At 32.7% G+C, this 23,655-nt stretch overlaps 4 protein-coding genes and 1 long non-coding RNA gene across 6 annotated transcripts; 3 read left to right on the top strand and 2 right to left on the bottom strand.

Annotated features, from left to right (window-relative positions):
- The first annotated feature begins 1,468 nt into the window (after positions 1 to 1,468).
- Positions 1,469 to 4,725, top strand: LOC103850479. Its single transcript, XM_009127236.3, has 4 exons — positions 1,469 to 2,825; positions 3,201 to 4,158; positions 4,231 to 4,310; positions 4,387 to 4,725. The coding sequence occupies exons 1-4, from the start codon at positions 2,775 to 2,777 to the stop codon at positions 4,555 to 4,557; spliced, it is 1,260 nt and encodes a 419-aa protein (XP_009125484.1). The 5' UTR covers positions 1,469 to 2,774; the 3' UTR covers positions 4,558 to 4,725.
- Positions 4,726 to 5,047: 322 nt separating this feature from the next.
- On the top strand, positions 5,048 to 8,132 carry LOC103850478 (fasciclin-like arabinogalactan protein 11). The gene is made up of 2 exons (XM_009127234.3): positions 5,048 to 5,382; positions 7,087 to 8,132. The coding sequence occupies exon 2, from the start codon at positions 7,219 to 7,221 to the stop codon at positions 7,948 to 7,950; it is 732 nt and encodes a 243-aa protein (XP_009125482.1). The 5' UTR covers positions 5,048 to 5,382; positions 7,087 to 7,218; the 3' UTR covers positions 7,951 to 8,132.
- A 3,159-nt stretch (positions 8,133 to 11,291) lies between these two features.
- On the bottom strand, positions 11,292 to 16,948 carry LOC103850473. The gene is given in 4 exon segments (XM_033284781.1): positions 11,292 to 11,689; positions 11,960 to 12,118; positions 12,209 to 14,927; positions 14,930 to 16,948. Coding segments are annotated over 2 exon segments (828 nt in total). The 5' UTR covers positions 15,729 to 16,948; the 3' UTR covers positions 11,292 to 11,689; positions 11,960 to 12,118; positions 12,209 to 14,898.
- A 1,488-nt stretch (positions 16,949 to 18,436) lies between these two features.
- Positions 18,437 to 20,089, top strand: LOC117132144. The gene is made up of 2 exons (XR_004455642.1): positions 18,437 to 19,382; positions 19,711 to 20,089. It is a non-coding gene; the product is annotated as an uncharacterized LOC117132144 (long non-coding RNA).
- Positions 20,090 to 21,196: 1,107 nt separating this feature from the next.
- LOC103850472 (lipid phosphate phosphatase gamma) lies at positions 21,197 to 23,604 on the bottom strand. 2 transcript variants are annotated; one of them, XR_004454866.1, is made up of 3 exons: positions 22,855 to 23,603; positions 22,096 to 22,191; positions 21,197 to 21,382 (listed from the first exon to the last, which is right to left on the bottom strand). XR_004454866.1 is itself a non-coding variant. In XM_009127230.3 (2 exons), exon 1 carries the CDS (start codon positions 23,525 to 23,527, stop codon positions 22,859 to 22,861), a length of 669 nt encoding a protein of 222 aa, XP_009125478.1. In that variant the 5' UTR covers positions 23,528 to 23,604; the 3' UTR covers positions 21,968 to 22,191; positions 22,855 to 22,858. The 2 variants fall into 2 exon arrangements, 1 of the variants encoding a protein (XP_009125478.1); XM_009127230.3 differs by lacking the exon at positions 21,197 to 21,382 and having other exon boundaries at positions 21,968 to 22,191; positions 22,855 to 23,604.
- Between the last annotated feature and the right edge of the window lie 51 nt (positions 23,605 to 23,655).

The raw sequence follows: 23,655 nt of genomic DNA, 5'->3' as shown, positions 1-23,655 counted from the left end.
TTAGGGTTAGTAGGGTTTAAGGTTAGGTAGGGTTTAGGGTTAGGTAGGGTTTAGGGTTAGTAGGGTTTAGGGTTAGTAGGGTTTAGGGTTAGAAAAAGTTAGGGTTAGATAGGGTTTAGGGTTAGTAGGGTTTAGGGTTAGAAAGGGTTTATGGTTAGTAGGGTTAGTAGGGTTTAGGGTTAGTAGGGTTTAGGGTTAGAAAATGTTAGGGTTAGATAGGGTTTAGGGTTAGTAGGGTTAGTAGGGTTTAGGGTTAGAATGGGTTTAGGGTTAGATAGGGTTTAGTGTTAGGTAGGGTTTAGGGTTAGGTAGGGTTTAGGGTTAGTAGGGTTTAGGGTTAGTAGGGTTTAGGGTTAGAAAAAGTTAGGGTTAGAAAAAGTTAGGGTTAGATAGGATTTAGGGTTAGTAGGGTTTAGGGTTAGAAAGGGTTTATGGTTAGTAGGGTTAGTAGGGTTTAGGGTTAGTAGGGTTTAGGGTTAGAAAAGGTTAGGGTTAGATAGGGTTTAGGGTTAGTAGGGTTAGTAGGGTTTAGGGTTAGAATGGGTTTAGGGTTAGATAGGGTTTAGTGTTAGGTAGGGTTTAGGGTTAGGTAGGGTTTAGGGTTAGTAGGGTTTAGGGTTAGAAAGGATTTAGGGTTAGGTAGGGTTTAGGGTTAGTAGGGTTTAGGGTTAGGTAGGGTTTAGGGTTAGAAAGGGTTTAGTGTTAGGTAGGGTTTAGGGTTAGGTAGGGTTTAGGGTTAGATAGGATTGAGGGTTAGGTAGGGTTTAGGGTTAGTAGGGTTTAGGGTTAGGTAGGGTTTAGGGTTACAAAGGGTTTAGGGTTAGGTAGGGTTTAGGGTTAGAAAGGGTTTAGGGTTAGGTAGGGTTTAGGGTTTGGTAGGATTTAGGGTTTGGTAGGGTTTAGGGTTTGGTAGGGTTTAAGGTTAGAAAGGGTTTTGTGTTAGGTAGGGTTTAGGGTTAGAAATGGTTTAGGGTTAGGTAGGGTTTAGGGTTAGAAAGGGTTTATGGATAGAAAGGGTTTAGGGTTGGAAAGGGTTTAGGGTTAGGTAGGGTTCAGGGTTTGGTAGTGTTTAGGGTTAGAAAGGGTTTAGGGTTAGGTAGGGTTTAGGGTTTAGGGTTAGAAAGGGTTTTGGGTTAGTAGGGTTTAGGGTTAGATAGGGTTTAGAGTTAGGTAGGGTTTAGGGTTAGGTTTAGGTTTTAGGTAGGGTTTTAGGGTTAGGAAGGGTTTAGGGTTAGATAGGTTTAGAGTTTAGGTAGTAGAAGGGTTTAGGGATTAGGGTTAGGTTTATGTAGGGTTTAAGTTTAGAAAGGGTTAAGGGTTAGGTTTAGGTAGTGTTTCGGCTTAGGTAGGATTTAGGGTTTAGGTAGTAGGAGAGGTTTAGCGTTTAGGATTATAGTTTAGGTTGGATTTAGGGTTTAGTTTAGAATAATGCTTAGGATTATAGGGTTTAGGGTTTGTTTGTTTTTTGTTTATGCATTTTGTGGAAAGTTTTCCGGATAAAATTTTATATTTTTATATTATTGATTCATAAATTTTCTTAAATGTTAAAGTTTTTAACGTATAAAAATATAATATTTTAATGTATACATTATATATAGGTGAAAAAAAATTTATCAAAATATTACTTGTCCTAATAAAATTTGATGAAAAGTTTTTCTTTGAAAACTAACTAGCGTAAGAATCAAAACAAATATGTTTATCTCTAACTATCAATAAAAATTAATTAACAGCTATCATGTTTGTTTAGTATTCACACATTATATAATTACACTTAAGTTATATAAGCAATCATCATTTACATAGTTTCTTCAAAAGAGTGAAATATTTTTTTTCTCAAATACTTTTCATCAAAAACTTTTAAAAAGAAAAAAAAAATAAAAAATAAAAGAAATGAGAAATTAGAAATTAGTAGATCAATTAGAAAACCAAGTGAAGATAATTGGTTGGCTCTACATTTCCGGTGCATTTGTGTGGGTAAACCACAAACAATCGTAAAAATAATTGGGCCGATAAGGCCCAGGTTTCAACAAATGCGAATAACAATCCACATAGTAAATTAACACAACAACAACAACAAAAAAGCTGCAAAATAAATTATATGACAAAGATAGAGTCGTGGAAGCACGTTAGCCTAATAGTTTAGGTTTAAATGATTCTACTCCAGATTTCGTAGGATGGTTCAAATGATGCAATTAAGCGTAGATCTTCATAAGACATGTAGTATTGTAGGTTGTTAAATCATCTATGCAATTTTTTTCATAAATGTAATATTATAATAAATGAGCGTTAAAAGAAAAACTAACGATAAAAAAATAACTAAGAGAAACGAATAAAAAACAAGCAGGAAAATATCACAAATTTCCTCTCTTTTTATTGTCATTTGGGCTTGGCCCGGTATCTTTAATCTATATAAAAATCTTGACGGAAAAAAAAAAAAAAAACTAATTTGACAAGTTACTACTCAAGTTAGTACCAAAAGGAGTATGCTATGTGGTCGAAGATTGCAAGTGCAAGTAAATAAGGACAAAATAAAACCGCCGAACCCCAAAATTAAGCAAACTTTATTAGAAGAAGCTAAGCTTAGAGTTAGAGAGAAACGGGAGGCAATCACTCACTGGACCGATTGGTTAAAAAGATCAAAACAAAACTGGAAGAGTTTATTATCCTCATTTAACTACTTAAAAAAGGAAAGACTTCTCCTTTTTCAAGTTATTAAATTTGAAGGGGATCGATAGATTCTTCTTTTCTTAGTTTCTGGGTTTTGTCTGAATCAGATGATGATGGATGTTGATAAACCTCCCCAAGATATTTCTCCAGCTATAATGGTATTTTTTTCTCATTCTTTTAACTCAAATTCCAAAATGAAAAATTGAGTCTTTTTCTTCTTTTCCCTGATTTTAGTTAAGAGGGTTTAGGTGATCTTCTACAAATAGTTGAAATTGTAAGTCATAGAAATGGTTTGGATTCTGTTTTCTTGGGTTTCCCCAAATAGATTGCTTCTATTGGTTGTAAAGTGCACACACTCTGTGTGAAGTGTAGGGCTTCTAGCTAATGATCAAAAGAACATTGAAAGACTCATCCTTTTAATGATTTAACCAAAGTTGTCTTCAGTTTCAAGTGAACAAACCAGTGTGAAGAGCCCTAGCTTATGATCAATCCTCAGTGAACATTGAAAGACTCATCCTTGTTAATGATTGCAGGATGCTGAGATCACAAGAGAGGAGATATCACCGAGCCAACACGAAAGATGGAGATGCCTTGTGTTAGATATAGAGTTGAGAGCACAAGAAGACTCTCATGGCTCCAAAAGATTCAACTTCTCTCCCATGGCAAGTCCTAGAATCGGTCCTTCCTCTTCTTCAAGAAGAAGAACCAATCTCAAGAACGTCTTTACCTTCAGAAACCGAAACAACAATGCAGCAGATATTGAGGAAGGTTCGGCTCTGGTGTCTAACATCCCAAGAACATGGTCTCTCACCAATCTCTTAACCCTCCGAAAATCCAACAAGACAGAGTCTTTACCTGTAACCCCTTTGGTTCACTCCAATCCTGAGTCAATGCACGGAAGCTACACCGTTGATGATGATCAAGTCAGAGAGCATACACTGCCTATTCGCCGTTCACGTTCTGTCCCAACACTCATTGATAAAGATGGAAATGCAAAGCCCTTAGGGCTTCTCCGTGTGATTCCTACTCCATCTCGGCTAGATACTAAGACGAGTAATGATCATGATGGGGGAGAAAATGTTCCGGAAGAGGAAGCTGTGTGCAGGATCTGTATGGTTGAGCTGGGAGAAGATTCAGAAGCTTTCAAGATGGAATGCATGTGCAAAGGGGAGCTAGCTCTTTCCCACAAAGCCTGCACCATCAAATGGTTCACTATCAAAGGGAACATAACCTGTGACGTCTGCAAACAAGTTGTTAAGAATCTCCCTGTGACGCTTCTCCGTGTGGAGGATTCTTCTTCTCAGGACCGGTCTAGGCGTACGTTAAACCAATGGCAAGATGTGCCGGTTCTTGTGATTGTAAGTATGCTTGCTTACTTCTGTTTCCTCGAGCAGCTTTTGGTGATGGAAATGAAATCTAGCGCCGTTGCAGTAGCTTTGCCATTCTCTTGCATTATTGGTCTTCTTGCATCGGTTATATCAACAACAATGGGTAATAATATATATACTCTCTTTCTATTCTTTCTTATTCTCTAAGTTAAAACATGATGATTTTGTGGTGCAGTGAAAAGGAGCTATGTGTGGATCTTTGCAACCGTTCAGTTTGGTTTAGTTGTCCTGTTCGGACATGTTTTCTACTCAGTTGTAAGATTTGAAACTGACTTTGTTAAAAGCTCTGGTTCTTGATTCTCTTAAACCCTCTCGTTTAACTTGTGTGCAGCTTAAGCAGCCGGTTGTGTGCATTGTCTTAGCCACTATGATCGGATTTGGACTCACCATGTCCGGCACAACGGCTATTAACGAGCTTTTTAAATGGAGGAGAAGCCATAGTCATCACCAGGAACCAGTAAGCACTCAGGTGGCTCCACCACAGTCTCAGACAGCAGAGTAGCTGTTTGCTGAAAGCTAGTGATGTCTTGTTGTTTTGGTTAGTAGAATTAGTTTTAGTTTTAGCTGAATCCATTTGTCAATGTTGTTGTGATGTAAGAGCAGTTTGATGCTATTTTGTGACATCATTTATAGAATATTTTAATTTTAAATATGTTTAATTATTAATATTTAGTATTAGTTCCGATAATGCTTGTTATTGTAAGAACTTACAAATTTTACCCAAAAATAATTTTATTTAAACTATATATTTATTGTATAAATAAATTTAATTTCTAAAAAAATGATTTCTATAAACTTATAATTGTATTATGAAAGTTTTAATATTTTTTATTAAACACAAGTATTGAATATTTTTAGATACAAAACAAAATTATATAAAAGTTTAAAGATCAATTTATAAATTAAAAAAGTGTAATACCAAATTGAGGTTGTGAATAATATTACTTAAAATTTGAGAGAGTACTATTCACAAACTCATTTTTTCTCTTAAAATAATACACCATTAAAAAAAATCACATATTTTTGAAGTTTTCCTTCAAAATAAGGTATAATTAGTAATAGTCTTACATCACAGTGATGAAATGCACACATGACTACATAAATCATGACGAGTAGTATGATTAGAAATGTAACATTGCTTGAAGAACACATCTTCACAGCTTTTGACAGATCACAATAACCCTTTTCAGTTTCATTCTTCAGTTCTAATTCTCACCCACCCAACCTCTCCCTTCAAAGTAATCTCTCTCTACTTCTCTATCACTCTCAGTTTAAACCAATTTTTTGTAAGTTTAACCTAATAACATTTCCAGTCTCTTAATTGAAACTAGATTTTGACCCGCGCAGGCGCGCGGGTGTATATTTTGAAAAATATGTTGATATTTGTTTTTCATGTAATTATTAGGATTTGGAAAAATGAATCCGAGGAACATAACCGATACCGATCCAAAGATATAGTACCAAACCCAAACATAAATTGATTAAATATTCTAGTTATTCAAAATTTTGTTATTTAGAGAACCGAATCTGATCCGAACCGAAGTATTTGGGTATCCGAATTTATCTAAAAATAGATTTATATACTTATATATATTAATTATTTTTAGATTTAACGTATATAAAACATTAAAAATGATACTTTTAAATTGGTTTAAATACTTGAAAATATATATAGATAGTCAAAAGTAAATATCTGAAATAGTTAAAGTATACTCAAATCACCAAAAATACTTAAAATAATTATTGATTTCGTATCCAAAATTTTAAATCAAGCCAATTGGTATGTTAAGCTTAAGTATTATGACATATGTTATTCAAATTTATACGTAATATATTATTTTATTTATATATTTTGAGAAATTTAAAATATATAATGATTTAAGACTTTAAAAATAATTTAAATTAGTTATCCAAACCCAAACCAAACCCGCAAAGATCCAAATCGAACTCAAACCAAAATTTAGAAACATTCTAATAAGGTTGAAATCTTTGACCCCGAAAACCCAAAATACAAACCGATCAGAACTAAACCCGTATGGGTATCCAAAAGCCCATCCCTAGTAATTATTATATATCGTATTTTATCATCATATAATTAATCGTATTTTATATGTACCATCATATAAGTAATCATATAATTAATAGTATTTTATACATACCATCATATAAATAATTACATATATTATATTTTTAAAACTTAATATGAAATATGAAAACCATAATTTGAGTTGGTATTTCAAATTGGGCTTTGTATTATATTTTTCTTATATATATTGACAATATTTTTTTATAATGGTTATTGAAAAATAGTTTAGTAAAAATCCATTTTTGAATATATGTATATTTTTGAATCCATTTTTGATATAAATCAAATTTGAATTATTATTTTGATTTGAAATATGTATATAAAGTTTAAATTTTGTTTTATGGTTAGTTTAGAAAAAAAAAATTTAGGGAATTAGATTGACTCATTTTGGTATATTTTAAAAGTGGCCTAGATAACTTTCAATTTTTAAAAAAAACATAAGCCCATTACTTTTTTTCTTAATACTACTATCCTTGTTTTCAAACAAAAATATTTTTTTTTAAAAGACTGCAATCCATGTTTCCAAACACTCCAAATTTTTTAAAGTCCTATTCAAGTCTCCAAACACTCCAATTTTGTACTTGAGTTTTAATAAGATAGATTTTTGAATCCATTTTTGATATAAATCAAATTTGAATTATTATTTTGATTTGAAATATGTATATAAAGTTTAAATTTTGTTTTATGGTTAGTTTAGAAAAAAAAAATTTAGGGAATTAGATTGACTCATTTTGGTATATTTTAAAAGTGGCCTAGATAACTTTCAATTTTTAAAAAAAACATAAGCCCATTACTTTTTTTCTTAATACTACTATCCTTGTTTTCAAACAAAAATATTTTTTTTTTAAAGACTGCAATCCATGTTTCCAAACACTCCAAATTTTTAAAAGTCCTATTCAAGTCTCCAAACACTCCAATTTTGTACTTGAGTTTTAATAAGATAGATAATCTGTTTTAGTTAACAAGTAATAATCTTCACACTAACAAGAGAATCCTACTCTTCACCTACCTACCTACATCTCTCTATTTAACAACCCCCAAAACCTCTCAACATACACAACAACAACAATAACAACAATGGCTACTTCAAGAATATTCATGTCCTCTAATCTATTCATTTTCTTCCTTGTCATGGCTACAACCAATGGTCAGGCTCCAGCACCAACTCCTTCAGGTCCAACCAACATAACCGCAGTCCTAGAAAAGGCTGGTCAATACACAATGTTCATAAGACTCCTCAAGAGCACACAAGCCGCAGACCAAATCAACACTCAGCTCAATTCTTCCTCGAGCCAAGGCTTAACCGTGTTTGCCCCAACCGATAACGCATTTAGCAGCCTCAAATCCGGAACCTTAAACTCGTTATCTGACCAGCAAAAGGTTCAGCTTGTTCAGTTCCATGTCCTTCCTACACTCTTGACCATGCCTCAGTTCCAAACCGTTAGTAACCCCTTACGCACGCAAGCTGGTGATGGACAAAACGGTAAATTCCCTCTTAACATTACTAGCTCCGGTAACCAAGTCAACATCACCACGGGAGTTGTCAGCGCAACGGTGGCTAACTCTGTCTACAGCGATAAGCAGCTTGCAGTTTATCAAGTGGATCAAGTTTTGCTTCCATTAGCAATGTTTGGTTCAAGCTCGGCTCCTGCTCCTGCGCCTGAGAAAGGTGGCTTGGTTTCGAAAGGCTCAGCTCCAAGTGGGGACGATGGAGGAGATTCTACTGATTCATCTGACACAGAGAGGATCAGATACGGTTTAATCTCCACCACCATGGCAGCCATTGCTGCTTATTTTCTGTGGATATAACATCAAGTCAGTCCATATTGATTATTGGATTTTAAAGAGCTTTAAATTTTGTTGTAATTGAGACTTGTGTTATCGTGTTATTGTTTTGATTCAAAATGAGACAAATTACGATTGAGGTTGCGCAAAACTTTCTTGATGAAAAATGAGTATAATTTTATAAAACAACTAAAAAAACTTTATCAGTTGATAAAAACCGTTTGGTTATTAAGTTCAGTGTATATGAACATAATTTGTTTAAAGAAAAAAGTTTCATTAGCTTGTTATTTCTGGACGATTTAGAAGTTGAATGAGTGAAAAAATTTCTAATGGAAACAACGTACCATTATCAGCCTTTCATTATTTTATAGCAGAATAGTCGCATCGCATTGGAACATTTCTCAGAGTGAAGCCATTTTTTTGGAGTATATGATATTTTTTAGGTGTGAAACAATTGAGTTTATCAAATCTAATAACTCCAGCTAGGTCTTATCAATTTTAGGATATTAGACCTATCAAAACTACTTACGAAAGTTGCTGTCGAAATTCCAGTTATATTAACATTTGGAGTGCTTCCGTCTGTTAACTGAGACAGAAAAAATGATGATTGCATAAATTATAATTCAGTAAGTGTTTCAGGCACATGTTTATACACAACACAAGCTTCACAAAGGAATATATATGAACAGAAAAGCAAGGAAACCTGTGCAGCACTTCCGAGATCTTTCCTGTAGGGAATTAAAGGAGTTGTTCAGTATAACAAATAGACACTGCTTACAAATCCAGTTTGACATGAGTCAGTTCCTATCAACAAAGGAAATGAACTAAGAGTGGGATACAGTTAATGTGGAAGTCTAAAGATTAACCTCGTAAGCGATTGACAAAGAAGTCCAAAGAACCTAGCGCATCACCTCCACGGCCTTGAGCCAAAAAGAGTAGAGTCAGCTTAAACAATTCATAATTCAGTGGCAAAAAACTAAAAAGGCATACCAAGAGCAACAAGACCAAGTGAGAATCCGCATAACCCTCCCGTACAAGGACATTGTCCCCTGCATCCGGTAAAGAGCTAAATTTCAAATTAAAGATATGCATCAACTTAATTGATGTTCTTAACTCACTCAAAGATTGTACATGTAGGAATCGATCCACAACCTAACAGACTACAAGATAGATTCTAACTATAAGTGTGTTTAAAACACGATTCTAATTAAAATACCTCTCTTTGTTTGGCTGAATAGTTGGAACTACTTTGTTGATCATTGTTAGATCGAATGTCAATTCCTTTCATCTCAACTATATATCTTGACGTGGAAATAACCTCATAACGACTTCTAAATTTACATTGTCAGAAAACCAAACAATATATTCCAGCTTACACAAGGCCAACACTAGGGGTGTCAATTCGGGCTGGCCCGGTCCGGTCCTTGTAGGGCTATAGGGCTTTTCGGACTTTTCGGGCTTTTCGAAAATAATTTGTCATTGTCACTTCCATCGTTTTACTATATGTGAATTTTCATTAAAAAAACAGTTTCATTTTTTAGTTTTAAAATATAAGGTAAGTTTAAACTTTTTTTCTTTATCAAATATATTTTACTTTTTCGTATGCTTGAATATAATTTTATTGCAAATAAATCTTCATTAAATATATATATATATATTTAGTTTCTAAAAAATATATACTGAATTTTTAGATATAAATTATATAAAATTTTAAAGACTATTTTATAAGAAAAATTAACACTAAAATTATGTACTATTCATTTGGTTCATGGACTCTGATACAGTAAAAACATCTATATATAAGAAATTATTAAGAAAGCTGAAACTGCAGAATATTCACGACATCGATCTTTTACTCCAAATATATAGAAAAGAAAAAGAAAGAAACATCAATTAATCAGCCTGCATATCAAACTCTTGATGATGAACGTCTTCCTTTTTTTTTCGTCCATCTTTGTCTTCTAGAACATTTATTTTGTGCCTTTAAAAAATCGTGTTACAAAACTATTCCAACATGATTAAAGGGAATGGTAGAGTCTCTCTCTTCTCTCTCTTACAAACGTTGAGAGAGAAAAAGAACTCGTGGTGGTTCCCTCATATCTTCTTCCTTCCTGACCTGTAACATAGCTTCTGGTACATGGTAGTCTCTTCGATGCGGTGTAGCCAGCATTGACTTCGGTGGTTTGCGACCTTCTTGGTTGGATCATCCGACTTTGGTGTCGTGTTTGTCTTCTGTTCTTTCGTCGTTTGTTATCCTTTCCGGAAGGATAGTAAGAGTTTGATTGGTGGATCGATCGAGATTGAAGTTGATTGCTATGATGAAACGTTAACGGGTTTGGATGAGATCTCGATTTTAATCGATGGATGCTCTTTAAAACTCGGTGGCGTAGCCGATGAAGCCCAATACGTCCAATACAGTCGTTGGAGGTGGGTTTGTTTCGGTGGTTGAGGTTGACATCCCGGTGGTTTCCGGTGAAAAAATGCTCTGTTTGGTTTGATGGAGAAGTCTGAAGTCGGAATAGATGAGGGAAGTTCATGTTCCCGAGATGATTCCGGTGGGAGACGGTGGCTACGGTGAATGGCCGGTGAACTCACCAGCGTAGATTTCGCATGGCGGTGAATGCGGTGGAAGATGGCGACGCGTGGATGGTTCGGTGAAGATCGTGGAGATGTGGCTTGCACGTGTCTTCTCCGTGTCTTGCCGTTACACGTATTAAGATCGTGGAATCTGATGTTGTTTGGGCCAATATTGGGCTCAGTGTTTTTTTGTTAAAGCTTTGCACTACTTTTCTTTTGGGTCTTGTATGTTTATATTTATTATTAATATATCAGTTATCAGAGAAAAAAAAAAAAATTCCAACATGATTAACCTAATAAATCCAATCAAATGACATAATCACACATTAAATAATAATCATAGACCTAAACTTTCTCTGATATGAGAGACTCGGTTTGGTTATGACCATCTGATAGTACACATGATCCAATTTTTGAAACGAAATGATTGAGGTCGTGATTAAGCGCAGTGGGCTCACTTCTGATAAAGTGGATCCCACGGATCCAATGTCTTATATTACTCGATATGATCACATGTATTGAATTCTAATGTTAATATCATATACTACTCTTTTACAAACAATGCTGTGGATTTTAACTTTCATATTATTTACAACTGTAATGAAATAATAGAGAGACAACAAATTAAAGACGTCGTCAATTAAAAGTGTTTTCTGTACATCCTGCACCAATGAATGAATGCTTGGAGGAACCATGCCATTTGATCAAGATATATACATAAATATAATGTATTGTAATACATATTTTGATGACGTCTATTGTAAGATTATTATTTGTAATCTGGCATGTAAGACATTTAATATATATAAAAACTAAAATATTTATATATATTACATATCGTTTTCTCATATTTATCCATAATTTTTAGCCCAAGATAAGCCCCAACCGAACAGACAATGATTCAAAGATCTGAGAATGACACTGATATTCATATGGCGACACATTACCCGGAATTAATTTTGAACTTTCTTCCAAGAGATTCAGACCCAAAAAAAAAAAAATAATAATAAAGATATATAGAACGGTACATGAATAAAATACCGGACATGATAACATTGATGATCATATGTATTGTATAAATAATTATGTACCCGCATCATTAACCTTATCGCACACTCATATACTTCCACTTTCACTTACAGCTTCCGAGTCCCTCTCCTCTTCTTTAGAAAAATCTCTCTCTAGTCTGATAAATGGAGAAGGGATTTAAATTAGTAGACAGGATGTGCATACAAGGTTTACACACGAAAAGATACAAGCAAAAATAAATTATTTGATAATGTTATATCGTATGTTTAGGTCATCATAGGATCATCAACCTTGTCATTAATTAATAGGATTATCAAACTGCATATGTTTTAGTCACTATTCCTCGGATCATAAGTATACTTATGTTCTCCAACTAAATGCCATAAATATATTAATGAGTAATCAAGTAAGGTAGAGAGCATCTTACTCTGTCCTCCAACATGAGCGCCGGCGGATCCAGCGGCGGAGGTTTTATGGTGGATGAACGGTCGCTTGCCATGTAAAGTCTCTGGTGGAGGTCTAGAGTTATGTGTCTCCGGACCCCTGTAATCGATCTCGTACACATCCGAATTCGTGTTCTCCGATCCTTAAGTATATTTGAAGGTACAACGAAGTAAGAAATTTAGTAATAAGCCATAGTAATGAACTAATGTTGTTTAAAAAAAAACAAACGTACCGATAGCGAAGCAAGGCGCAACAAGGAGAAGGTACGTAAGGAGGATCACGACGATCGACTTCATTTTTAACTGTTTATAAATAGTTATGAACTTTTGAGTGTTTTTTCTTTCTTTCTTTCTTTCTTTCTCAGATCTTATGCTCTTTTCAAATGAATCCAATCAATGGTTTTGTTTTGAATGGTAGTATTTCGGATACATGATGGCCTGATTTATAATAGAATGGACTTGAAAACCCACGTGTCATGTTTTCATTTTATATTTTATTGGAAAAATGTCATAACTTGTATTTTTTTCTTTCTTATTTTCCAATTATTCTGTTTTCCCCGTAAACTTCATTAGATTTGTTTGCTAAAAAATAACTTAAGTAGTTGTATATATATATGTGTGTGTGAATTAAATTTACATAAAAGATTTGTATCAACTACTTCAAATGCTTGTTCAGTGTCATCCTGCCCTGACTTCTGACTGTGTCCGTATACATAGGCAGTGAATTATGGACGGTGAAAAAAAGAAGCTGACGTTATAAATTAATTTTCACGTCCATATATATTAATATGGAGAATAGCATAAAAATAGAAACAAAAAAAGACAAGTTCATGTGGGCAAGACAATGTTAGCTTTCAATCTCATGGCTTCCAAGCTGAACTCGTGTTCCAATCTATTCATTCTATTTCTGTTGCATTTAGTGAACTATACCTTAGCAATATTCGATGATGGCCTCTAATAGTTTTTTTTTTACTATATACTGTATTATAAGACCATTGCATATTGAAAAAAACACCTTTTCCAGTATCAACAGTAATTAACGTTGAACGTATAAACTAACCAAACCATTGATTTCATCGTTGGAAAATTGATATGTTCATTTCATGCACAATTAACTTATATGCAGAAATACATATTTAAGAATACGTACATATAAACATTATTAATTGATTGGAGATATGGCTGGTATGAAGTTGATATAAATTATTGAGATTATTTGCTCAAAATTTTTTTATTGAGATTAATGAAAAAAATAAATAAATGAGAAGATGTTAATGTTAATGCTTCATATATCCCCACTTCTTACAACTGTACATCTCTGTACTCTCTACCTTTCCATTTATTTCAAGTCGGCCAATGGATCGATCGTGCACCCCCTCCCCCCCCCCCCCCCCCCCAAGTATATTAAGACTACCAATATTGTTAATCTCCTCATTAACATATGTGTTCAGAATGAAATATATATCAATGCCATGTATTTATTTACAATATATGCAAGCAGAGAGTGAGTAGCTTCATGAATTCGAGTAACTGAATAAAATAGCAGACCTGAACTTTTCTCCCGTTTTTCTTTGGTTTCACGTTTATGCATGTATATATGATAAAGTGACGCTTACATTTTGTAAAAGCAGGATAATATAGTGTTACTAAATATTTTGCTAGTCGGTTATACATTATTCAAAGAAGCTATGTATAAACATATACACACAAGAAAAATAAAGTAATATTTGTGTTACAATACTATCTGATTTTGTAGAAAGTAGATGCGTAGAAAATTGACCAAAAAGAAAACACTATACCCTTGTGTACGAAAGTTGACTCCAAAAACCATCAAACATCCATATACATATAGCTTTTAAGTTTTTATTATATCGTCAAATTGAAATATATTTTATATAACTCAAGTACATCCGTACGTTACAATGTATATGTTTGACGATTGGAGATTTATAATTCAAAGGGAGTTCTAAGGAAATCACAAATCAAAAAAGTTGAATAAAAAAAATTAGGTGAGAGGGTGTCTCTGTATTGGGGGATGTCCAATTGAAATATTTTTTTTATTATATACATTTAAAGATGTGTATGTGTTAGAGAACTCCATAAATGATTCTGTCTAAAATCTTCGTGGTTCGTCTTCATAAAACCATAAATTGTAATGGGTCCATATTTATCTCTACAGCTATATCATGGCTGTGTTTGCTTAGGCGTCTCCTTTCATTTTCACACCCACCCAATCCTTTTCCTCGATAACTCTTTTATGTTTTCTTGTATTTTCTGTCACGTAGTGGTAGTCTGAAGTTACAGGTTGGGTCTTCGATATTGGTCCCAAGAAGTTAACTAAAGGCCTTACAATATGTAAGTCCATCTATAAGTTGGGCCTGAAGATGCTTTGTTGTTAAAGCTAGAAGAAGCTTTACTTGGACTTTTTTGAATATAGGAAAAATGCTATATTTTGTTTCTTTTTAAAAAACACATTAGAGACTTCCTATTTTAAAATTTTGTTTTATTTTGCAAGAAAAAAATGAGTTTGTAATTGTAAAATGTTTTGATTGATATGTAGAAACTCTAAAAAGTTATGTTTTGTTTGAGTGCTGGAATCAAGTGGGATATGAATAAAGTGAAAATAAACATAGGTAACATTTTTTGGGTCAAAAAACACACACACAGAATATAAAATTAGAAATTTGATAGGATATTTGTAAATGCATTGTTAACATTTTGTTGTAGCAGATGTAGCTAAGCCTTACGCTATATGTATGGATACAAATCAACTTTACAATTGGTTTCATATACAAATAAATCACAAGTGCATAAACAACTTTATACTAACACAGTCACATTTATCCTAATCAGTGAAAGCTAACAATTAATTAAAGAATTAGTCAAGTGGAGTGACTAATCACGTGACAGACCTAAACCCTGCCTAACCTTCTTCTTCATCCAGAAGCACACCATCTTCTCCCCGATCCTCGCCGGGGCCGATTTGCTCCTTGTCAGCTCCCGCCGCCGCACAATCCCTAACTCATCCCCGCCAATGTTCGCTTCCGGCTCGTTAACCCCGTTCATTTTCCCGGTGGCTCCGACGGCAACTTCCGATCTAACATTTCGCTCTCTCTCGATTCGCGATTCTGCTTCTCGCTCGTTGTTTTCTTCCCAGAATCTGAAAGCCAGCGAAGACGAACTGTACGGCGCGGATCTGCTTCTGGTCAGCAAAAGAGCGTTTATCGGCGGCGTGGCGGAGGAAGCCGGCGACGTGATTAATTTAGGGATTTTGAAATTTTCTTCCTCCTCGTCTTCGTTTAGCTCTGCAACTTCTACAGATGATTCCGTCACCGGACGATTAAATTGATTTACCGGAGAATCTTTCTCTTTCCGGCGAGAACACGGAAACGTGAACAGTTTCCATTTCGGCCAAAACGACGACGTTTTGATTTTCCCAGCGAGACCGTTGCGGATCCACTCGCATCGTTTTCGGGTCGGGTTTTCGCGAGACTCGGGTTGAATTTTGGGCTTCGATCGCTTGACTCGGACCTGACCCATGCAAGTGACTTTCGGAGACGATGGCTCTTGACTCACCGCGGCTGCCGCGGATTTGTTCCGGCGAACGAAGAGAGGGCTCGCGCGGGACCTTCCTTTGCTTCGGCTTCTGCTTCTGCTCCCGCCGTTGCTGTTGCTCTTCAAGAACCCCATGAAAGGCGGCGGATACTTCTCGACTTGACCCGGACTCGAAACGGGTCTCCGGGAAATCATCATCGTCCTCTTCTTCCCTTAGCTTTCTATCTCTTCTCCCACTGAGTTCAGCTTCGTTTTGTCTGCACTCGGGGACTTTTTTCCGTTTTTATTTTTACTTTTCAGGCTTTCAGCACTTAATGTTTTGTTTTACGAAATAAAACATTTCTTTTTAGTTTCGTTTTTAGGTTCTTTATGACTCATGAGCTCACTTTAATGTATGTTGTTTAATACTTATGATTTACGTCTTAATCTGTTGTAGCACTTACTTATTCAGACAAACAATTTCGATTAACTTCTTAATTCACTTTTCTTCTCTTTTAAAGATTTTGTGGTTAGAGATAAGTAAGTACATTGAACCACACAACCTAATATTACTATATTCTTTTAATCTTCTTCTGCATCTTTGACTACTTTGGAAGGAATCTTTAGAATTTTTTTAAATCTAAATTTGGTTGTGTTGTTTTGTTGAGTATTAAATTTTTTTACCTTTTTGTTCTTAAAATCTGATAATGTACGTTCAACCAGAAAAAAAAAACAACTTATTACGTCATTATATAGAATCACAAATAATTTATCAAATGAATGGTGACGTAACATTTTTCATCTTTCAGTACGACGTTATTGAAACATTTGTGAATTTTATCATTCACACCAAGAGATTTTTTAGGGAGAGTTCAAAGCAAATTATTAAAATTACATTTCAATTTTATGATATTTCACAAATTCGGAATTTGAACTTTTTGTTATTGCTTTTTTAAAAACAAGAACTAAACACAGACAAACAAATATGGATGAGAACAGAAAACTGGACCCAATTTCGGGAAAATAGCAATTTATTGGCCAAGAGATCACTAGAGGTTGATGGTCTAAAAGCAGAATCGATGATTAAATGTATTTAGGACACACGAAGTAAGAATTTGACGTAGCTTTTGATGTTATGATTTGGAGATGACTAAAAACATAAAGTGAAAATCTTTTTGGACTATAAAAGCATCACATAGATTTTGAAAAAAAATTCAAAAAATATGACAATATTGTTTTAATATATAATTGCATTATGAACTGACATTTAATAATGTTCAAAGAGGTTTGGAATCTTTGATGTTTCCGTTTTTCAAGAAAATAACGATTTTATAGTGGTTATTCCATCAATTTTAGGAGTATTATGAAGTTTTACTAAATTAATTGATAAAAAAATTATAACGATTCTCATATGCCATGAAAGATAGTTTAACACACATTAATAGAAATGTAGAATGTAGTTAGAAATTTTAAAACAACACTAAATATTTTAGATTTCAATATATAAACATTTACCAAAAACTCAACATTTCGTAGGGTTAACACATAGATTTTGAAAAAATTTCGAAAAATATGAAAATATTGTTTTAATGCATATTTGCATCATTCACTAACATATAATAATGTTCAAAGAGGTTTGAAGCATTTGTTGTCTCTGTTTTTCAAGAAAATAGCGATTTTATAGTGGTTATTCCACCGATTTTGGAAGTATTATGAAGTTTTACTAAATTAATTGATTAAAAAATTATAACGATTCTCATATAGCATAAAAGAGAGATTAACATACATTAATATAAATGTAGAATGTGGTTGGAAATTTTAAAACAACACTAAAGATTATAGGTTTCAATGTATAAAACATTTTTGTAGGAGCTACACATAGATTTTGAGAAAATTTTAAAAATACGACAATATTTTTTTAATGCATAGTTGCATCCTGCACTAATATATAATGATGTCCAAAGTGATTTGGAGCCTTTGTTGTCTCCGTTTTTTAAGAAAATAACGATTTTATAGTGGCTATTCCACCGATTTTGGGAGTATAATGACGTTTTACAAAATTAATTGATAAACAAATTATAACGATTCTCATATACCATGAAAGAGAGTTTAACATACATTAATAAAAATGTAGAATGTGGTTAGAAATTTTATAACAACACTAAAGATATAGGTTTCAATATATAAAGCATTTACCAAAAACTCAATATTTTTGTAAGGGGGTTAAAACATAGATTTTGAAATTTGAAAAATCTGACAATATTATTTTAATGCATACTTGCATCCTGCACTAACATATAATGAGGTTCTACGAGTTTTGGAGCCTTTGTTGTCTCCGTTTTTCAAGAAATAGCGATTTTATAGTTAATTATTCCACTGATTTTGAGAGTATTATGAAGTTTTACTAAATTAATCGATAAAAAAATTATAACGATTATTATATACCATGAAAGAAAGTTTAACATACATTAATACAAATGTAAAATGTGGTTAGAAATTTTAAAACAACACTAAAAATTTTAGGCTTCAATATATAAAGCATTTACTAAAAACTCAACATTTTCGTAGGGGTTAACACATAGAATTTGAAGAAATTTTAAAAATATGACAATATTGTTTTAATGCATATTTTCATCTTTTACTAACATATAATAATGTTCAAAGAGGTTTGGAGCCTTTGTTGTCTCCGTTTTTCAAGAAAAAAGCGATCTTATAGTTAATTATTTCACCGATTTCGAGAGTATTATGAAGTTTTACTAAATTAATCGATACAAAATTATAACGATTCTCATATACTATGAAAGAGAGTTTAACATACATTAATACAAATGTAGAATGTGGGTATAAATTTTAAAACAACACTACAAATTTTAGGCTTCAATATATAATGCATTTACCAAAAACTCAATATTTTCGTAGGGGTTAACACATAGATTTTGAGAAAATTTCAAAAATATAACAATATTGTTTTAATGCATATTTGCATCCTTTACTAACATATAATGATGTTCAAAGAGGTTTGGAGCATTTCTTGTCTCCGTTTTTCAAGAAAATAACGATCTTATAGTTAATTATTCCACTCACTTCGAGAGTATTATGAAGTTTTACTAAATTAATCGATAGAAAAATTATAACGATTCTCATATACCATGAAAGAGAGTTTAACATACATTAATACAAATGTAGAATGTGGTTATAAATTTTAAAACAACACTAAAGATATAGGTTTCAATATATAAAGTATTTACCAAAAACTCAATATTTTTATAGGGGGTTAACACAAAGATTTTGAGAGAATTTCAAAAAATATGACAATATTTTTTTAATGCATAGTTGCATTCTTCACTAACATATAATGATGTTAAAAGATGTTTGGAGTCTTTGTTGTCTTCGTTTTTCAAGAAAATAGCGATTTTCTAGTGTTTATTCCACCGATCTTGAGAGTATTATGAAGTTTTGCTAAATTAATGATAAAAAAATTATAATGATTTTCATATACCATGAAAGAGAGTTTAACATACATTAATACAAATGTAGAATGTGGTTATAAATTTCAAAACAACACTAAAAATTTTAGGCTTCAATATATAAAGAATTTAACAATATGACAATATTGTTTTACTGCATAGTTGCATCCTGCACTAACATATAATGATGCTCAAAGTGAATTGGAGCCTTTTTTGTCTCCATTTTTAAAGAAAATAGCGATTTTATAGTGGTTATTCCACCGATTTTTGGAGTATTATGAAGTTTTACTAAATTAATTGATAAAAAATTATAAAGATTCTCATATATCATGAAAGAGAGTTTAACATACATTAATACAAATTTAAAATATGATTAGAAATTTTAAAACAACACTAAATATTATAGGTTTCAATATATAAAACATTTACCAATTACACATAGATTCTGAGAAAATTTTAAAAATATGAAAATATTGTTTTAATGCATAGTTTCATCCTGCACTAACATATTATGATTTTCAAAGAGGTTTGAAGCTTTTATTGTCTCTGTTTTTCAAGAAAATAACAATTTTATAGTTATTTTTTCCACCGATTACGAGAGTATTATGAAGTTTTACTAAATTAATCGATAAAACATTATAACTATTCTCATATACCTTGAAAGAGAGTTTAACATACATGAATACAAATGTAGTTTGTGGTTAGAAATTTTAAACCAACACTAAAATTTTTAGGCTTCAATATATAAACTATAAAGCATTTACCAAAAACTCAATATTTTCATAGGGGTTAATCCATAGATTTTGAGAAAATTTCAAAAAATATGACAATATTGTTTAATGCATAGTTGCATCCTGCAGTAACATATAATGATGTTCAACGTGGTTTGGAGCCTTTTTGTCTATGTTTTTCATGAAAATAGCGATTTTATAGTGGTTATTCCACCGATTTTGGAAGTATTATGAAGTTTTACTAAATTAAATAATAAAAAATTATAATAATTCTCATATACCATGAAATAGAGTTTAACATACATTAATACAAATGTAGAATGTGGTTAGAAATTTTAAAACAACTCTAAAGATTATATGTTTCAATATATAAAGCATTTACCAAGAACTAAATATTTTCGTAGGGGTTAACACATAGATTTTGAGAAAATTTCGAAAAATATGACAATATTTTTTTTAATGTATAGTTGCATCCTGCACTAACATATAATGATGTTCAAAGAGGTTTGGAGCATTTGTTGTTTCTGTTTTACAAGAAAATAGCGATTTTATAGTGGTTATTCCACCGATTTTATATTATGAAGTTTTACTAAATTAATTGATAAAAAAATTATAACCATTCTCGTATACCATGAAAGAGAGTTTAACATACATTAATACAAATGTAGAATGTGGTTAGAAAATTTAAAACAACACTAAAAAATTTAGGCTTCAGTATATAGTGCGTTTAACGTAAATCTCAATATTTCGTATGGGTTTATATATTTTTGGAAAAATTATTTGTGATAAATTATGAAAAAATATTTTTGAAATTTTTTGAAGTTTTTCAAGAAAATAGCGATTTTGTAGTGCTTATTCCACCGATATTGAGAGTATTATAAAATTTTACTAAATTAATTGATAAAAAATATAATGATTTCTATATACCATGAAAGATGGCTTAAAATACATTAATACAAATGTAGAATATGGTTAGAAATTTTAAAACGATACTAAAAATTTTAAACTTCAGAGCGTTTAACGTAAAACTCAATATTTTGTATGGGTTTATACATATATTTTGAAAAAAACAAAAATCACTAAAAACATAAAGTGAAAATCTTTTTGGACTGTAAAAGCATCACTCAACTCTCCATATCAAGTTATCAACTCTTGTCTCCCACTATCCACTCCCTCACTAACCCATGGATATATCCACCCAAAAACAGTTGTTGATTGTTTTCAAAGACAAAAAAAAAAAACATATGGAAAACAAATATATCATTTAGAAACTTTAGATGAAACTTTGTGTTTGTTCAATTTCTCTAGACACTTAGGTAATCATATTCAAACAATAGCTTCGAATATCACTTTTTCACCACATGCGTGTGAGACATTAGTGTCTGCAGAAACGTAATATATAGGGATCCGCTTTAGACGGAATAAAGTTTTCTTTGACTCTTGCGTGTAGTGACAAAGTGAAGAAGACAGAGCAAAGACGCCAATCACATGGAAAGACACCAACCTAGAAAATTTTCCTTTTCTAATGTGAACTCAAGTAATGCATCATAAGTCTTATTAACTCTTTCCATGATTTCTCTCTTGACTATTGAAGACGTGCTTGTGAATCCTTAAAACCACAGACCAATAATTTTTCTATTTAATCTATGAAGCATTGTATCTTTCAATATAGATACTAGGTTAAGATCCGCGCCTTGCGCGGGATGAATATTATATATAAATTATTTTTAAGTATTATATATTTTTTACATATTATGAAATAATAAATATATATTGAATAATTAAAAATTTAGTAACTATTACATATAATTAAATTGGTACAAATACTTAAATAAATTTTATTAATCCAGACAAACACTTTTTTCTACTTATGTAATTTCTTAATAATTTGTATCTTGTTATAACATAAATTTTATGTAATTTCGTAATCATTTGTATCTTGTTATAACATAAATTTTAAACTATGGATCACAAAATTTCAATGTGAGGTATTTAACAACTTTAGTCATTTATATTCGTTTTTAAAAATTCAAAATACAACATACAGGAAAAAAATCTAATTTTTTATTATATAGTTAATGTGGTTGTTTAATTTATTTTAATAAGTTATTTTTTTTAAATGATAGAGAATAGACTAAGTTTTATCAAATCTTTATTATTCAAATCATTAATTGTCATATATACTTTAGCCACATTAGGTAATTCCGTGATTTTTATTTAAGGAAACAATGAAGAACATTTATGATTAATTTATGGTTAGTTTAATAAAAAGCTTATTATATATTTATATGGACCAACATATTTTTCTAAGGATTCTAAGAATGATTGTGGTGATGACATGTGGCTACAAAAATATGTTCTAATGCTTCTCTTTTAATATATAGGGGATGTCAATATGAAAAAGGAATGTAAAAAAATAAAAAGTGTGAAGAAGCTCTTGTGAGTTTCATGTTCATTTGAGCCTTATAACAGTGCTTTTCCGACCTGAAATAAGATGAAGCAATGCACAAATAGATTTAATATTATGAAGGATGATCAAATTCGCTAATAAACTACAAGAAGAATGGCTTCAACTGGTTTTAGCCGTTTTTATTAAGCTTACTGAGAAATAGACTAAAATAAGATAAAAATTTGCAAACCTGAGATGTGAAAATACGATACAGTAGAAAAAAACCAGCCGATTTCACAAATACCAGTTCTAATATTATCGAATAACAGAGATGGAGGGAAACCATTGTTTTTCATGTGTCCATTAGTGTTTCAATGAATGAATCAGTCTGCTTGAATTCTCAAAAATCTTAAATCAGCATACAGCAAACACTCACTGTTGAGGAATGCGTAAATGCAAATACTACAGTCAATTCGATGAATAAATGTCAAAAGCGTCACAATCAAGAAGATGGAACTAGAACTAGAAGGACTAGAGTACTCCTTAGTAAAAAAATCTAGAAGACAAAAAAAAAGCAAGCTGGGTTCTGAAAACATGTGGTAAAATGGATTCATATGCATTCACATTGTTCCTCATGTGTGTTTCTAATACACCTACAAAGTTATGAAGATAACAAGTACATTTCGTCGGTATTAAATCTAAACAACCGAACAAAATAGGATCTGATTCAAAGAAACATGAAGAAGTTTCAGACTTACCAAATCAATCAGACTTAGAGTTGTTCCTAGCAGCTCTAGCATTGTCATACTCAAACTTCAACACATCAGGAATATGAGAAGTATCCTTAACACACAGCATCCTCCCCAACTTACTCTCCTCAATCACCGCAAAATAACGATACAACACACTATTCACCACCCAGAACCAACTCCCCCCAACAACCGCCCCCAACGCCGCCCCCGCGAAAACCTGCGCCACCGTGTGGTACCCCAAGTACACCCTAGAATACATAGTCACAACAGCAAGACACCAATGCAACAGATTCAGAACCCACCTGCTCCTCAACCCGAACCAGAACCCGATCCCTTTGCACCCCATCAAAGAAAAGTACGTCGCGAAGAAGAACACGAACTGCGAGTGGCTCGACGGCCACCCGTGCGAGTCGCAGGCCTCGAGCAGGGTGCACGTCTCGGGGCGAGCCTGCTCCACGGTGGTTTTGATGAATTCGTTGATGAGCTGGGAGATCACGAGGCCGAGGCCGAAAAAGATCCCTTGGAGCTCGCGGCGGAAGAGGAAATGGGAGACGAATCCGCCGAGGCTGATGAAGACCGGGACGAGGGAGATCCACGCGAGGAAGTGCCCGAGCTGATCGCCGCGACGGTAGCGGACGTGTGTGAGGGTAACGGCCTTGAGCTGTTGTGGTAGGTCCATAGCGAAGTGGGATAGATCCAAAGGAATCGTGTTAGGACAAACAAAGTAATATTTTGAAATATTTGTCTGAAACAAAGTCGTTGGACTCAATAGTACTTTCTTAAAATTATAGTTACATTTCGTAATTA

This window comes from Brassica rapa, chromosome A02 (assembly GCF_000309985.2).
Source record: "Brassica rapa cultivar Chiifu-401-42 chromosome A02, CAAS_Brap_v3.01, whole genome shotgun sequence".
Lineage (NCBI taxonomy): Eukaryota > Viridiplantae > Streptophyta > Magnoliopsida > Brassicales > Brassicaceae > Brassica > Brassica rapa.
Note: the sequence above shows the minus strand (reverse complement) of the source record. Positions and strands in the feature narration are given on the sequence as shown.